The following is a 15556-nucleotide window of genomic DNA, read 5'->3' on the forward strand; positions in this document are numbered from 1 at the left end:
CAAGCAGCAGCCCTAGACCCAGCACCACACCACCAGTTTACCCACCAGCCTCACGCTCTGCCATTGACACACAGCCTGCCCAGCAGGCGTACAGCAAAGCTGTACTGACCACTGAGTCATTCTTCCCCCCTCTCTACCCCTCTCCCACATACGACCCACAGCCACATTGCTGGCCTGGGCAGGTTTGTCCTGGGCTGTCTCCGGGGAGTTGCTGACAAACCGTCTTACTGATGCACTGGAGACTTAAAAGTCTCCTGCAAACCTGACCCAGCCTTTTTGCAGCTATTCACTAAGGGATTTTGTTGCAAAGATCGAGTGATGTCAAGTGCAAAAGTACAAGAGTACCTGTTAGTTTTAGAATTTGTTAACCTCGGGAATGTTAATATTTATCAGCCCATTTACAGGAAAAGTACAAAGATCAACACCTTTAGCAACAGATGCTGATTTGGGTTCTTTGTCTTGCTGAATATAATCAACACCTATTTTTTCCAGGCAGAAAAGCCAGAACAAAATCACTTCCATCACTACAGATCCTGAATTGCTGTCCACTGATCAGTCGGTTTGCAAAATCCTCTTTTAAGTACTTCATAACTGCTCCACTGTCTCCATTGGGTTCTGCACATAAACAGCACCTCAGAAAGGCCCCATAAAGCTATGGTGCCTCCACCTTGCATCCAAAGCTCAGCAGTGCCCTTTTCCCCAGTGCACAACCTGAAGTGTAAGGTGAATTTTCAGATCTACCGAACAGCTTCATCACGGGCTCGGTGCCAAGCCTATTGCAATCACCAGAAAAAGACCTCAGCTGACTCTGGGGAGGTCTTTAGATCAGTTGTTCTGATTTGTAAATTTGTGCAGAAAACAGATTTGTGCAAAGGTAGGAGGAACAAGAAACTGTACTTACAAGAATATTGGGATCAACAACAATAGAAATACTCCAAGCTTAGCAAAGGTTGGACTAGTCCCTACAACTTGAAGATATTTGCTCCAGAGGTGCAGAAAGCTGATCAGCAAATGTTTTTGTTTATATCAGGGTGACTCCTTATGGGTGTTTAAAAGCTGGTTCTCAATTGAACCAGTTGACCCTATTCCCTCCCTTGTATCTGGATACATGTATGTGTTGCTGAGGAGCAATTAATTCTCATCATTTTGGACCTCTCTTTTAAGGTGGGAAGACCTGCAGATACCTATCAGCTTCCACGGTGACAAACAGAGCTTGGATAATGACGAGAGACTAGATGTGCAACTTGCAGAGGGCTAAGATTAAGCAAGGGAAATCCCACCTTGTGCCTTTCAGTTCACTCAGGGTTTATAGGCAAGTCAGCAAGCAGATTTAAAGGGATAGTCTTTGGCGGGTGAAAGTAAAGGTGCTGGTAATCCTCTTGTACCTCACCATTTTGCTGGTTGTTTTTGTGCTTAGATTATCCTTGCTACATAGTGTCCTGGCAAACAAAGTCAGCAGTCCATAGCAATCTTGTTCAAAAAGTACATATATTTAATAACGATAACAAATACAATTCTTTCCCCTGGAATTTCCACTACTGTTATTTCAGTAAGTCCCTTCTATGGTCACTGCAGTTTGACTGTACATAGCTACTGTCTAAGCTGGATACATGGTTATGTTTTAGCAGTGTACTACTCATATATTCTCTATAAATATAATAAAAGATTTAACATTTCTGTTTTCATTCTGATTCTTACACATATTTACTGGGTTTTCACAAAAAATACATGTCTCTTTCCTGCCTCCCCCAACCTTTTATTGGGTTCCAAATAAACCTGAGTTTGTAATTCAAGTCAGTATCTGCCATCTGTTCAGGTAGGGAAGTCCGACGCATGCAGAAGACAGGAGGATTTCAGTGGTCCCCACTCGCTAGCTTTCAGCACAAACAGGTTCTTAGTGTGAAGAAAAAGAAAATGCTTTGATGTTTTTAAAGGAAAGGAAGAGCTAAAATAGATCCCTGGGATGCACAGGTGCTCTGCACAAACAGAAGATGATATTTTTTCAGTCTGAAAATGAGTGAAATTATTTCAGGGCAGTCTTTCTTACCATATTGGGATTTTCCTGTATATTATTTTACAAGTAGCTTAACTACCCCAGAGTGGGTGTCCTCACTACACCGAAGAGTACAAGATGCATATGGACTCCCTTGTACCTAACTGATGGGTGGCTTCAGTGCCAAGGTGAGGGTCCCATCTGCAGGGATGTGAAGGCCGCATTCATGCTTTGCTGGTTTTGTCAGCAAGCATTCAAAATACTGAACAGCCCAGTTATCTATTATGTCAGTATCTGGATTAATGTCCAGTTTTTCCTCTTGTCAGTTTTGGTGTAAGGCCTGTGCTATGCTGAGAATCGGGAACATTCACTCAGATATGGGCTCTGCTGGGGACCTTCCCCCCTGCCTCTGCTGGCCCTCCTCCCCCAGTCCCTGTGTATCCTTCTCATGAAACTGGAAGGAAAGCTTCTCAAGCAGGGGTAACTCAGCATTTGCACAGACACCAGACCAATGGGACCACAAAACTGTGTGCAAAAACACTGATGAAAATAGGCCTTGGATTCCTACTGATGGTCTTGAGACAAAATCCCCATCTTCCAACAACTCCAAGAAGAAGACAATGCTTCTGCTGCCTGGGTTTTGAAATGACATTAAGTGGGTGGGCATCAGTGGGGCATACGCGCGTCAGGGCTGCCCGCTTGGGAACTAGACTGGAACAAGCTTTGATGAGACATCCTGTACACACAAACACATAAGCAAGCATGGTACAGACAAAAGAAAAGAGTAGTCTTTGGCTAAACCTTCTAATTTATAGAAAATGATTTGAAGACAAAACCAGAACCAAAAAAATGCTGCCACCTCTCAGATGTATTATTTACTTAGAAAAACAAGACTGGTATGCAGAACATGGTGCCTGTTAAGAAAGTTAAATCTTCACCGCTCATAACAATACCAAATTTTTGGTAACCACTGCGTTACCAATCTTGCAGTATAAAACAGCATTGGTACAGGTTCATGTGTTCTTTATTAGTCTTTTTAGTTCGCTGCAGTCTCTCAGAAAAGCCTTCAGGTGTGTCCAATGCTGCCTTGCTGTAACGAGCTAACACAGTCCTTCATGTAGTTGTGCCATGGAACTAGTACGGATGCAAAAATTGGAGGTGACTGGATTGTTTAAACACAGCGTCTTGCGATCTGGATTTCTGTTTGAAGCATCCACTTGAAAGGAACAGGCCTCCAGTGCAGTGAATTTCCACATGATGAAACTTGATTTTAAATAATCGTGTTTCTTCTGAGTGAGATCATTATATCATCATTTAGGAAAAAAACGATTCCATTATTAGCTACTTTATGTAATTAACAGTAAAATCTGCTTTGACTTCTAGTACTCCCACTTTTTCTGAATGTTTAGATCAATCATATCTTTATTCAAGCTTCTACCAATTTCATTTTCTTGGCAGTGCTTTTTAGCCAGCTGACTTTGGACATAGTACCTTGAGTTTTTCCACTTGTCTAGCCACATAAACAATGCCTGTAGCAGTACCACGTACTGTGTGGCACAGACAGATGGAGCAGGGACAGTCTTACCACAGGTCCTGGATGGGACCGGCATTCATGGCACCACAGAGATTGCCTTGATGAATCAAACTGTTAACGCTCACTGGTCTTCCAACCAACCTTACTGCGATACTAGATGAGAGCAGTGAAAATACATATTCACATAGCTCTTCCAAGACATGTTTTACTGTACAGTCAGATGCTAATACTTCTTAACAGCACAAGCAGAGCCCTTTTCTTTCAACTTTAATATGTAGGACAACACCTTCCTTACAAGCAGACCTCTGATTTTCTACGCTGGACCACTGTGGTGTGTTGCGTAGTGACAGTAACATGACTGTGTCTTTCCCTTCTTGTTAAAAGTAGAAAAGGTTAGGTCCCAGAGAACAGCAGCACAAATCCCAGGTTGTCAGACTAACACTGGCCGCTGACAGCATCTGCTGCGTTGAAGGAAATCTGCGTGGGGCTCATCTGCTGCAGCTGAGGCATCCTCGCTTCCAGAGGCTTGTCACTCGCTGACTGCATCGTCTGGTTCCTCTTCCGCAGCATCTGTCCGATCCCCATCATGGGGAATCTGCCTCTGCTTTTAACACAGTTAGGGCTGCCCAAGGGGTTGTTGGAAACCAGCTGAGTAGGGGACACTGCTTCTTCCTTTGCTGGATACGCTTTTTCTTCATACGTGAAAGAAACTTGGGTGGGGTGGATGGGGGACGTACTTCCTGGTTGAAAAAGTGGGGACAGTGTCCTTTCACTTGAACTTTTGTAAGGGAAATTCATGGGCGAGCCTAAAATCCTGTACTGATGAGAGGGAGAAACCTGGTCTATTTGGTCCTCTCTGTCAACTGACTCGAAGGAGTGCACAATATTCAGGATGAGAGGAGAGTCCTTTGCCCGGCCCCCAATCCGGGCTGGCTCCTGCTGTGGAGACTCCTGCCTCTTGAGGAGCCGAGGGGTTCTGGGGGGCGGCTGCTGGACTTCGAGGTACTCCAGGGAGCTGGAAGTGACACAGCCCGTCTTGTTTGCCAGGGGTTCGTGGAAAGGGCTTACCCCACCACTGGAGTCTGCAAAGCAATCAGAAAAGGAACCAGAAGAGCAGATTGCGTTTAATAGCACTGCCTGCTCTGCCTTAGGCTAACAGCGTCCAACATCACCTTTAACAAATTTTAGAACAGCATGACAAATGCACTAGGTCAAACAAATGGTCTGAGGGATACACTCAGAACGTAATTCCCTGACTTTCTTTCATTTGATACTTACATAGTTTCATGGGTAATTTATCTGCCACTTTCCTCAAAGGCAGGAGGAAGAGTGCTTAAACTGAGTAAGACAAGGACTTGAAAAGGAAAACCCACAGATGTCTTCAGCTGTTTGTATTTATTATACCCTCTAAGGCCATGTCTGAGAAATCTCACATTTCCCCTTTCTTAGCACAACTTTGCATGGTCTTTATTGCATCTGCATACTGTATTCACTGACATACCTAGAAGACACAGGGGACAACACTGAGTTAATCCCTAATGTCTTTCCTTGCATTTTGGAACAAGATCTGTTCTTGGTGTAAATACAGAGTAGCTGCACCGGCCAGATTCAGGCTGTTATAGTTGGAACAGATTTGCTGCATCGACTTCAGTGAGAACCTTCCTCCAGCAAGGACTGAATATAACTGGAACAATCTTTGCAGGATTTGGGCCAGGAAAACAAAACAGCTCGTGGGGAAGATCTGCTTGGTTTCTACAGGATACTGGCACACGCTTATGCCAAGCTAGCTGCAAGAAAACACGTTTTGCTACCTTTACGGAAAGCTGTCCAAGGAGCCTGCTTTGCTGGGTTCCCCCTAATTGAAAGAATAGCGGACTGGAAGTTAATCACAGTCCACGAGTTCCTGCAGTCTCAAACAATCTAAAAGGGATGTAAAATAATTCAGGTCTGCCAGCTCTCCGGTCACAGCAACAAATCTCACATTTATTTCTTTTGAAAGGGATGGTCTCGGCAGGGTTTGAGACCTGAATGGATGTATGGGATGAAATCACTCATTGAGACTTGCCTGGGAAAAGCAGAACAGGTTTAATCTGATTAGTTTCTCTAAAACTGGTCAAAATTATTTGACCACTTCATTTAAGAAGTGTCAAAACATGGTTCCCATAAGCAGAGAAATGTTTTAGCTGAGATCTGAATTATTTTCAGGTTTCAGTTCAAAAAAGCAGGGAGAAATCTAAAGAGGGAGGAAAAAAACCAAACAAGGTTTACTTGCCCCTGTACCTTCCTCCCAAAAGGAACGACAAATCTGAACAATACAAATATTAAAAAATGCTTTTTACATTTTTCTTAAAAAGTATGTCCCGTTTCTGACCAGCTCACTGGACTACTGTTACCTTGCAGCAGAGGTGCGTAGACTACTAGATGAACACCATTTTGCCATTTTTTTCCAGTAGAAAGCATCAAATGATAAATTATCAAGTTACGAGAAAGAGCATGAAACCACCATAAGCCACCACACTGAATAACCCCCTGACACCACAGTAAGCATTTTACATTGCTGTATTTCCCCCTGCTGCTCTGTAGTGACCTCCCCTCATTTAGTTCCTTCATTTAAGAGCCGGCTACATCATCTTCCTGCTCCTCAGCGTCTCCCATCCAGCTGTGCACTACCAACACCCCATTTTCCCCGCTGACTCCTCTTTTCCTCCACTCCTTTCCTCTGCCTCCTCTCGCAAGCAGCTCTCACCCATCCCTCCCAGGCTGCCTTCTACCCTGTGTGATTAATGCTCTGCTCTCCTCTGGCTGTCTCATCTTTTCCTTTCCCTGTTACTGCTTTTCCCCCTCCTTGTGCTGTCTGAAATGTGCTGGGGTTGGCAGTCCCACCTGCATTTCCTCTCGGCTGCGTTTTTCCCCTTCCTCTACCACCAACTGCTGTCACTGCTTCTCCAAGGGATGCCACTGTTACCAGCACTCTCCTCAGGGTCTGGGATTTCTCTCCATGCTGCCCCTTAGTCCCCTCTTAGGAACACGGATTTGCTGGTAGGAAGAAGCTTGTCTACCAGCTTTGGTTTGTCAGTGATCTGGGGTGGGTGTTGATGCTTTCAAAGCACCAGTGTGAACTGCAGATGATTTTGTATAAGTATGTATAAATAGGGAAAGAAAGCTTTTTTTAAAACACTGTGGGAATTCTGCTGAATAAAAAGAGAAGTAAAAGTGAGGATTCATGACTGCTGAAGATCGTCATGGTTTCCTCAGGACGTTTTGTCCAATGTTTGACTACATAATCCAGTCCTCTTTCACATACCACCTCCAGAGCAGACAGCAAATGCAAGCCCACGACTATTTACTAACAAACACATGACACACAAGATGCTCTCATTAATACTGTGCATACCCATGCATGCACATGCGCACAGGGACACACCACTGGTATTTCTCTCACTGACCTTTCTCCGGACCTCCAGCCTTGGTGACTTTCCGGTCCTTCAGCAAAGCCTTGGTGTTCTGTATCTGTGAGATAAGACAGGAAGAAGGCTGTCTATATGAAACTGGACTTTTCTCAGTTTTCTTTGGGAGCTGACGGTGAAGAATCTCCCCTTTCTTTTCTTGTTCTTTGAGTTTTTTGTCCTTTAAGTTGTAAAACAAACAAGAACAATCTGGTTTACTTAAGGGAAGTTTAAATCACCCCCAGACTTATAAGCACATCATTTACCAAAGCTGAATTAAAAACTATACATTTACGAGGACCTTATTCCTGGCTACTCAAAATAACTAAGTCTTCCATGTCCCATTTTCCTCTGATCTGTTTGACATGATTTCATGGCTCCCATCTGCTCTGACATTCATGCAGTGTGAAAGCTGGTTTTGGAAAATTAAAGGAAAAGGAAAGCTTTCTCTTCAGAGGTCATTTGTCCTAGGACACCTCATTGGAGCAAGCAGATACAGGTTTGTGCTCTGCCATACCTGAAATTTGCCTCCCTATTTAAGCACTGAAAAAGGTCTTTGATTTCTCTTTATCGTACTTCCTCTGGCATTTGAAAAGGTAAGCTGCAAAGCTTTCAAGAAATTTAAACTCTTTGAGTAATTTATCTTCTGGCCAAACAAGATCCAAAGGAATGCAGCCCTTGCTTTTACAGCATCTCTGCAACTGCACAAGAACTGGAGGGGAAGAAAATTACTGACCCAACCCTTCACTGAACCCTAACTCCTTTCATGATGGGGAAGGCAGCTGAAGGTGGCATTACAAGTTTATACATCCTAAAAGATAGGTTTGATCTCCAGTGATGACAGAGGTAAAACAGAACCTGGGAGTGGGACGCTGAAGAGGAATCCAATTTTCAAAGCACTGTTTTACAGTGAAAATTCACTGTATCTTCTTTCAACATGAATCACTAGATTCTGCAAACTATGTAACACTCTCTACCTGCCACTGATTTCAGGGGGAGCCAAAAGTCTTATTTCATGTAAAAAAATCAGGCATCGTATTTCTGGCTCTGTTTTGCTACTCCTCAAAGTCTTGAAGGATCTCCTCCTATCTTTGTGGAACAACGCTGTGTGGTCTGGTTTGAGATGCCAATCTCAAAGAAGTGGGGCTCTTGTTTTAGTTGCTTTGAGGCTGTTTCTATGGTTGTAATTCTCATTTAAGCAACATGGTTTGCTGTGTCTTATTAAAAAGTCACTGTAACTACAAGGTTTTTTTAAAGATGCAGGAAAGTTCCTACTCCCATTTATATGCCTGTATTTTGTCTGATAATTATGCATTGCCAATGCACACTCTTGATGATTTCTTTTTGAAAATTCCTTAACATGAAGTCTATGAGAACTTTCAAATGCAAAGTAAAGTGCCTATGTATGAGAGAGGGAAAGAAAGACACAGAAGACTACTTGGGTTCTCTTGGGCTGCTAAACAGCTCTAGAAATACGTTAGGACACCTAAGAGGAAAATAACTGGACTGCACTTGTTACAACCGTTCCCAGCTCCGACAGAGTCCAGCTCCCTGCATAGATGGTGTCTGGGCACCACTGGGCTTATTAACCTTTGAATTTTCAGACATTATGGAGTCAGAAGGAAAACCTCAGTGAATCATGAGCTAGAGTATTTAGTTTTATTACAGAAGTGGTTAGGTGGCTTGGACGAGCAAGAACCAGAGGCCTTCTGTGAGCTTCTCACTGCCTTCACCTCAGTCTCCCTTTGTGCATGCATTTTTTTCCCCCAGTCTTCTCTACACCTGTTCCTTTTTTCTTCCAATTTCTTTCCCTTTAGCTAGGTAAAGCTGGCTAACCCTTCCACAGAAACAAATCATCAAGTTATGGAGCCACCGCCACTTTACTTGCATGATACCTCTTCATCCACCTGATGTCTTTCTCCTTGCCTTTAGGGGCTGCAAACACATCCAGCACTGAGCATTTATTCCTCTCTGCCCATGCTGTGCTTGGAACAACACAGCATCTGATCGGGCCCAGGCACTGTCTTGGCAAGCACAGTCACTACTGATGATGATGAACTAATAACAACAACAATGATAATAATAATAATGATAATATTGCTGTGTGAATAACACCCTGTGACAACAGTCAAGTGGGAGCTGTACAGTTAATTTTGAGCCCACCACACTATTTTTTCTCTCCAGGCTCTGAAACTCTGCTGCCAAGTTCAGCAGAGACTGGGCCCTACTGAGTATCTTTTTTAAAGGTACTTGTGAGGATGAGACCAAGTGGTGACTATATAAAGCCTAAAGGAGCCAATCAGATCGTTAGTGGCTTTCTGCTATTTTGGATAGGTGAGGAAAGAATTTGCATGTCAGTTGCTGCAGCATCTGTCAGAATGCAGGACGTTTCAGCGCTGCAAAATTTTTAGCCTAATGGTGCAAGAGCCAAGCCACAGCTCCTCACCTGCCAAGTGCTCCTGACTTTGCCTTCACACTGCTGTTTTCTAAGACACAGTAACACAGTCATACTATGCAATTAAAGCACCCATGAAAAGAAAATTAACATATCCGGTGTTAGCAATTAATCAGTTTACCATGGATGAATGTTGCAAATAGCCTTATATGTATTTTAAAAATTACTAACATTGTTTCTCTTAGATGATGGTTGTGAGAGGGGAAACGACCAAAATCCTAAACTCCCAATGTGCCACGTATTATTACATTTTAAAAGGAAAGGATGATTTTCTTCAGGGGAGTTACAAAAGTTCGCTCTTCACTGTACCGTGCACAGCCACATAATGGTATGCTGTCACACAATGCAGAGTTGTACCGGTATGTTAGACTTTCTTATATACTTGGCATTACATCATCCTCTGCTATTTCCTGTCCTGACCTTGACCCTAAAACCTACTTTCAGTCCCAGCAACAGATTTGCAAGGAAGACGAAGGGTATATGCCTTGACCATGCCTGAAATGGAGATAGGACAATGACAAGTTCTTTAAAATTGCAATTTCCTTGAGTCTGAGCCCACTAGCTACTCTGCAGTAGGCAGGTATCCCCAGCACTGGTCCCCTGGATTCGCTGGAGGGACAGCCACTCATCACCTGAGGCCTCTCCAACAATAAGAGAGATGGAAAGAGAGAGTGCGAGACAGGCTGCTGCCTCTGTCCCTCCTCCCTGCACTGCCCATCCAACCCGAGCACAAGAATGAACTCAGCCTACAAACCAGCTTGGTTACTTAGCACAGACAGCAGCTCCCAGCACCCTCAGCCTTGGCACACTGATCCCACCATCCCAGGTTAGGAAACTTAATGGAGAAGAGGGGCTGGGCCTGACCACTGCCCATGTGCCGCTGCCTGAGGCAAAATCCTTATTTCACATCGCTGGAATGAGGTGGAAGAAATTCAGCTGGCTGCTGAAGCTGAAGCTGACCAGCTCTTTCTCCCTGCTATTCCCATGGCAACGCACAGCTACACTCTCTGTGCAGTGTCTGCCTAGGGACCAGTGATTCCCAGTTCCCCTCTGGAAATGGGGGATGATAAAGGGACTTTAACTCCAGCTCATGAACCTGCCTGAACTTCCAAAATCCCTACCCCTGAGTCCTGGTGGCACCCACTGATCCCGGTGGCATGAGCTAGACACTACCAGGGCTGTGTTCCCATTCACATGAAGGCATTTTAGGAGAGTTGCCTACCATAGTTACAAACAGCAGTAGCATCCTAGGGTCTGTATTCACCCACGTGTGCTGCTTCAGCTGTCCTGGTACAGTAATGGTAACACAATCCGCTTGTGTAAATACAGATAAAGCAATATAAAACATGTTTTATACTCAGCTATGCCCATGCAGAAAGAAAATACACCGTATTATTATCACCGTGTCTGCACTGTGATTCTATCAAGGTAACTATTTCAAGAAAGAAATGACACCCCCTCATCCTCTAAATAGCTACACTGGCACTAACTCCGAGTTAGTAAGGAGGCTTTGGAGGGAGCCTTTATCCCTAAGCATGTCTACAAAGCAAACTGGTGTCACACAGTGTTTTCAGTTATCCTTAGGGAAGTCAAACATTGGTTCCCCTCAGGGGTCGTGGAGATTTCAGGATCACCACCAAACCAGACCATGCATTTCTCTCTTGGCCACGTGCAGGGGCACAGGCAGTCCTTGCTACAGATTCGCCTGCACGGGGTAGGTACACAGAAGCTGAAAGCTAATGCCTGGATGGTGGGCAGAGCCATCCGTGGCTCTCCAGCACTGCACAGAGAAGTGACACTGGAGAAGTGACTGGAGAGGCAGCTGGAGGAAGCTGGCCCAGAGACTATCAGGGTGCACCATGAGACATCTGCAACATTCACCTGCAGGTACCTGTCTGTGTTTCCAAGGGAAGGCTGCCCTGCAACAGCTTGAAGTGAGCTGTCAAAGAGCATTTTGAAATATTATATTCACTGAGTCTACCCACAGCTGATACATTTTAAGTATGTTTTGATTTATGTATGATTTAAGTATGTTTTGATTTATGTAAGGAAAGAATGATAAGTACTGTGCCCTGATATTTCCATCTGGCTTGCAGTTCAACTTGCTTTGCAAGCAGTCTTTAAAATAAACAAATCCAGCCATGACACAAATCTGCCCCTGCAATTAGATCATCAGTCCAGCACTGGAGTGGCTTTTGAAATAGGTAGACTCTTCAAGAATATTGCTTTTTGTGTTGGTAGGTAAGACTTGCACAGCTCATATTACTCTTGTAATTTTAGTGCTTGGCAAAGAATCAGCCAGGGAAGAAAAATCGAGCCATGAGAAGACTCCTGTATCTGATGCATATTCCTTTAACACAAACTACCTTCTCTCTTTGCAGGCAAAAAGACTGAAGACCAACAGAGCAGAAGGTAACCTGGGTAACTCTCTTCCTGGTCAAGGGAAGTCCCATATGATGCAGTGGGCTAGTTCCGCATCACTTCTGCTAAGAAGCAAAAAATACTAACCTGGGCAGAGTTTTGAGATAATATAGTTTCATGATTTCTGGCAGTCAAGCCAGGGTTGGCCCAGGACACCAGGAACACCACCAGGTGACCAAGGATGGTCACCCTGGCTGTCACTCAGCTCTCTGCCCTATACCACCAAGGTCTCGAGACTCAGTTACAATCTTCTTACAACACCAGCAACTTACATACTAGAATGAAACTACAAAACCCCCTGAAGAACTTTGCATTATTTTGCTAAACAGAGCATTTAAAACATTCATTTTATTCATAAAAGCTGAAAGTCACCTTGACACTTCCACCCTAGGGGACTGCTATTTGTTCCTTTGGAAAGAAATTGAGGGAATTGTTTGTCCTGCACAGGCAAGACCACAGGTCCTTTTTTTCTCCACAGGTCCAGAAACCCATCGCCTTAATCACAGTTGCCAAGGATCCTCAAATTCTGTCTGTTTTCAAAGTACCTCAATGAGTTTTAAGGAGCTTTACCTCATAGGATTCTTTATTCATCTTGTATTTTTCTATCTGGTATAGTTGGTTCTTGTGGCAAATATTGTCCTGGCCTTCAGACTTCTGTAGAGAGACAAGCACAGAAAAGTGAAGTATGCAAGATAATCAGAGACCACCAATGTCCTACTTAATGGACCGTATCCACTCTTGGCATTCAGTGGAGGTGCATCAACATACAGAGATGGTGAATTTGGTCCATTATATTTTAAATATCATTGATGGCATCATCATTAAAACAAGCTTGCTAAAAGAACTGAGAAAAGAAAAAAAAACAAAGAAGCTGTTTTCAGATCAGAAGGCCGTTGGGGATATTTTCTCTAAGAAGCAAACACATGAAGAAGAAAAATCCATGCGACCCACCTTCCTGTGGGTGTGCCCATCTCAGCACTCCAGCAAGTACCATGCAAAACGTGGCCTGAGGGCTCAGCACCTCAGGACATACAAGGAAGGATGACATGCAGCATCATTCTCCTACCCTAGAGAAAGCTGCTGTGCAAACCCATCAGCAGTATTTCTGACCCCCAAGCCATACTCAGGAGCCAGGAAGGTCGGCAGGAGGTTAGGAGGCTTTATATTCATGATATTTCTCATGTAAAATAGAAACTTCCAGCTAAGTTTTCACTTAAAAGCTACATGAAATCTTAATAGCTCTTAAGCTTCCTCTTTATTTCCTGAATCAAATTACATTGTGTTATTGATATTTCAAGCGGCAGAACTATCTCAACATACGGACACAGTACACCACAAGTGGCAAGTAAGGTTCTGCATGGTAACAGTTTGCTTTCCATAGGGTAACTGCCTAGCCAGAGGGGATGTCCTATGGAAACAGGGACTTGTGAGACATAAAGCCTACCAGCTTCACAACCTGGGGAATTCTTATCTCAAATAATGTTATTAGTTTGCAAGGAGTATGTCCCCTTCATGGTTACTGCTACAAAATTAGGAAACAAAAAAACTCAAGTAAAGCTTGAGATCAAATGCCAGCAAGCAGGGAAACTTTTAGTCCTTTTTTTACCCTCCTCACCCACTCGTCCAAAGAATCGGCATCAAGCAGTACCTACCCTAAGGCTTGCCAAGTAGCGCTCCAGCTTTTTATTAAGTAGAAAGTAGATGGCAAGTGTATGACTTGCCCTGTTTGAGAGCACAGTGTTGATGACATCGCTGTTCTTGTAGCCAAGCTTCTCGGTCATATGGAGCAGCACGCTTTGGCTGAGGTCCTCAAGGTGAATCCTGCACACAGAGAGAGGCAGAGCATGCCATTCATACCATCCTCCCAGCAACACAGCCTTGCCAACCACGGAGGATGTGGCAGAGCGTAAAGAAAAGGACTGAAAGGCTCAGTAACATGGGAGTGATTAGCTCTCTCCTCCCATAAGCAGGCATCAAAAGGGTAGATTATTCCGGAACCACAGGCACCGCAGGAAACTGTGATAGCTGAATGAACAGCACTGTCTCCACCATGTCCTACCACGATGCTAAATGAAACTGTGATACTCACTACGTTTGTTAGGCTACATCTGACCAGTGAAGACTGTCAAGATCAACCGGCTGGTTTTGAAGGTAAAACCCAACTCAGGTAGCGACATTTGGCTTTCTGAAATGACCCTTTCCTTGTAATTAAACACCCCTGCATTCAGCTTCACCCCTTACCTGCTGCACAATATTCATGCACTAAGCAGCTAGGGAATTTCATGCTGGAGAAAAGGGACGTACAGGGAGGGTTATTACAGCGGATCTTAAAATGGTAAAGCTGCTGCTATACTCTTGTCAGTTAAAAGCACAAGCACAAGACATGTTTATGTATGAGCTCCTTTACAAAGTCTGTAATAGACTCAGCTAAGGCAAGAAATGGAGTACAGCAGCCTTGTGGAAACGGCAAAGCATCTTCTCAGTCTAAGCTAAAGCCAAAATTGCCTAAGAACTCTGCTCCTATTTAGACCTCTAAAAGTGCTGACCAGCTTCCCAGATGTACCTGTCAACTCCCATCCACCTCCAAAGAAATACCGGGTTTCATTTGGTTTCTGAAGGGTATTCCTTGCTCTTAATATCAAGCCTAATATCTGGCTATGGTAACTTAGGGGAGCTTAGGTTGTGGGTTTTTTTACAACCTGCCTCCCCCTTCAAAAGGACCATTCTCCACCTTTCCCACCTCTGCCCTGCTGCCCCCCTGTCCTGTGCACCTGTGATGCCCAGAGAGCAGTCTGGGTCTGACACAGAGGATTTGGACAAGATGTAAAACACAGTCTGGAAAATCTCAAATAACTCTTTTCCTTTATTTGGCATCCATATTAACATTCATTCTGCAGCTAAGGAATGCTTGGGGTTGGGGATTTTTAAGTTCAAAAGCAAAACTTATCTTGGCCATTGCACGTTAAAGCATCTGGACAGCAAAAGAAATTCAAGCAATTTCTACTTGAAGTGCTCAGCAAAATAGGAATTTTTTGCTTGCGTTCAGGGAATTTCTTTAATAAAAGCAAGCTTATAAAAAGCCTGGGAGAATATTCTCCTGAAAATGCAGTTTCTGCCATTCTTCCACCTTATCTTCATCTCTCCTCTTTCCTACCATGTTCCTGTCTTGGAAATAACGGGTGGTGGAAGAGCACTGCAAGAACATAACACAGCTTCTTCCTTGTGTTGATTAAGAGAGGAAGTGATTCTTTACAAATACAGTAGTGGATTTTTCAGAACTATTTTGACCCATCTTACCTGCATCTGCACACTAACAAAAACTTGGAGAAACTCTGTTGAAGCTGATCCTGGTGGTACTTTCTGAGGCAAGCTCAAAAGGAGTCAGGCCAGTCAGGCCATGTCTTTAAATATGTCAAACTTTACAGAGTATTTTCTTATAAGGCTCCAGTATGACAAAGTCTAGTTAGGTCAAGCTTGTGGAATCAACTAATTAAACTAAAGAAATATTATCCAAAAAATGAAGTGAAAGAATGAATCTGTATGGCTTTTATCCCTTGCAGCTTCACATAAAATCTGGTTTCAGACAGAAGGAACATGTACTTTTATTTTCAGACCAAATGATAACAAAAGGAGTGCAATGAGAAAGGAAGGGAGGGAGGGAGGGAGGAAGGCAGGCATGAAGGAAGGAAGGAAGGAAGGAACGAACG

At 43.8% G+C, this 15556-nt stretch overlaps 1 protein-coding gene across 2 annotated transcripts in view; it reads right to left on the minus strand.

The window, feature by feature from the left end:
* Positions 1 to 1469: 1469 nt before the first annotated feature.
* HUNK (hormonally up-regulated Neu-associated kinase) overlaps positions 1470 to 15556 on the minus strand; it is a 77587-nt gene continuing 63500 nt past the window's right edge. Inside the window, exons 7-10 of one of the 2 annotated variants that reach the window (XM_080376351.1) lie at positions 13502 to 13670; positions 12420 to 12503; positions 6974 to 7037; positions 1470 to 4609 (exon numbers count right to left, since the gene is read on the minus strand). In XM_080376351.1, coding sequence (XP_080232477.1) covers positions 3963 to 4609; positions 6974 to 7037; positions 12420 to 12503; positions 13502 to 13670 — 964 coding nt within the window. In that variant the 3' untranslated portion in view covers positions 1470 to 3962. Of the gene's footprint in view, positions 4610 to 6973; positions 7155 to 12419; positions 12504 to 13501; positions 13671 to 15556 lie in introns of both variants that reach the window. The other variant, XM_080376350.1, reaches the window with a different exon arrangement.

This window comes from Falco punctatus (genome assembly GCF_963210335.1).
Source record: "Falco punctatus genome assembly, chromosome: 2".
Taxonomy (NCBI): Eukaryota; Metazoa; Chordata; class Aves; order Falconiformes; family Falconidae; genus Falco; species Falco punctatus.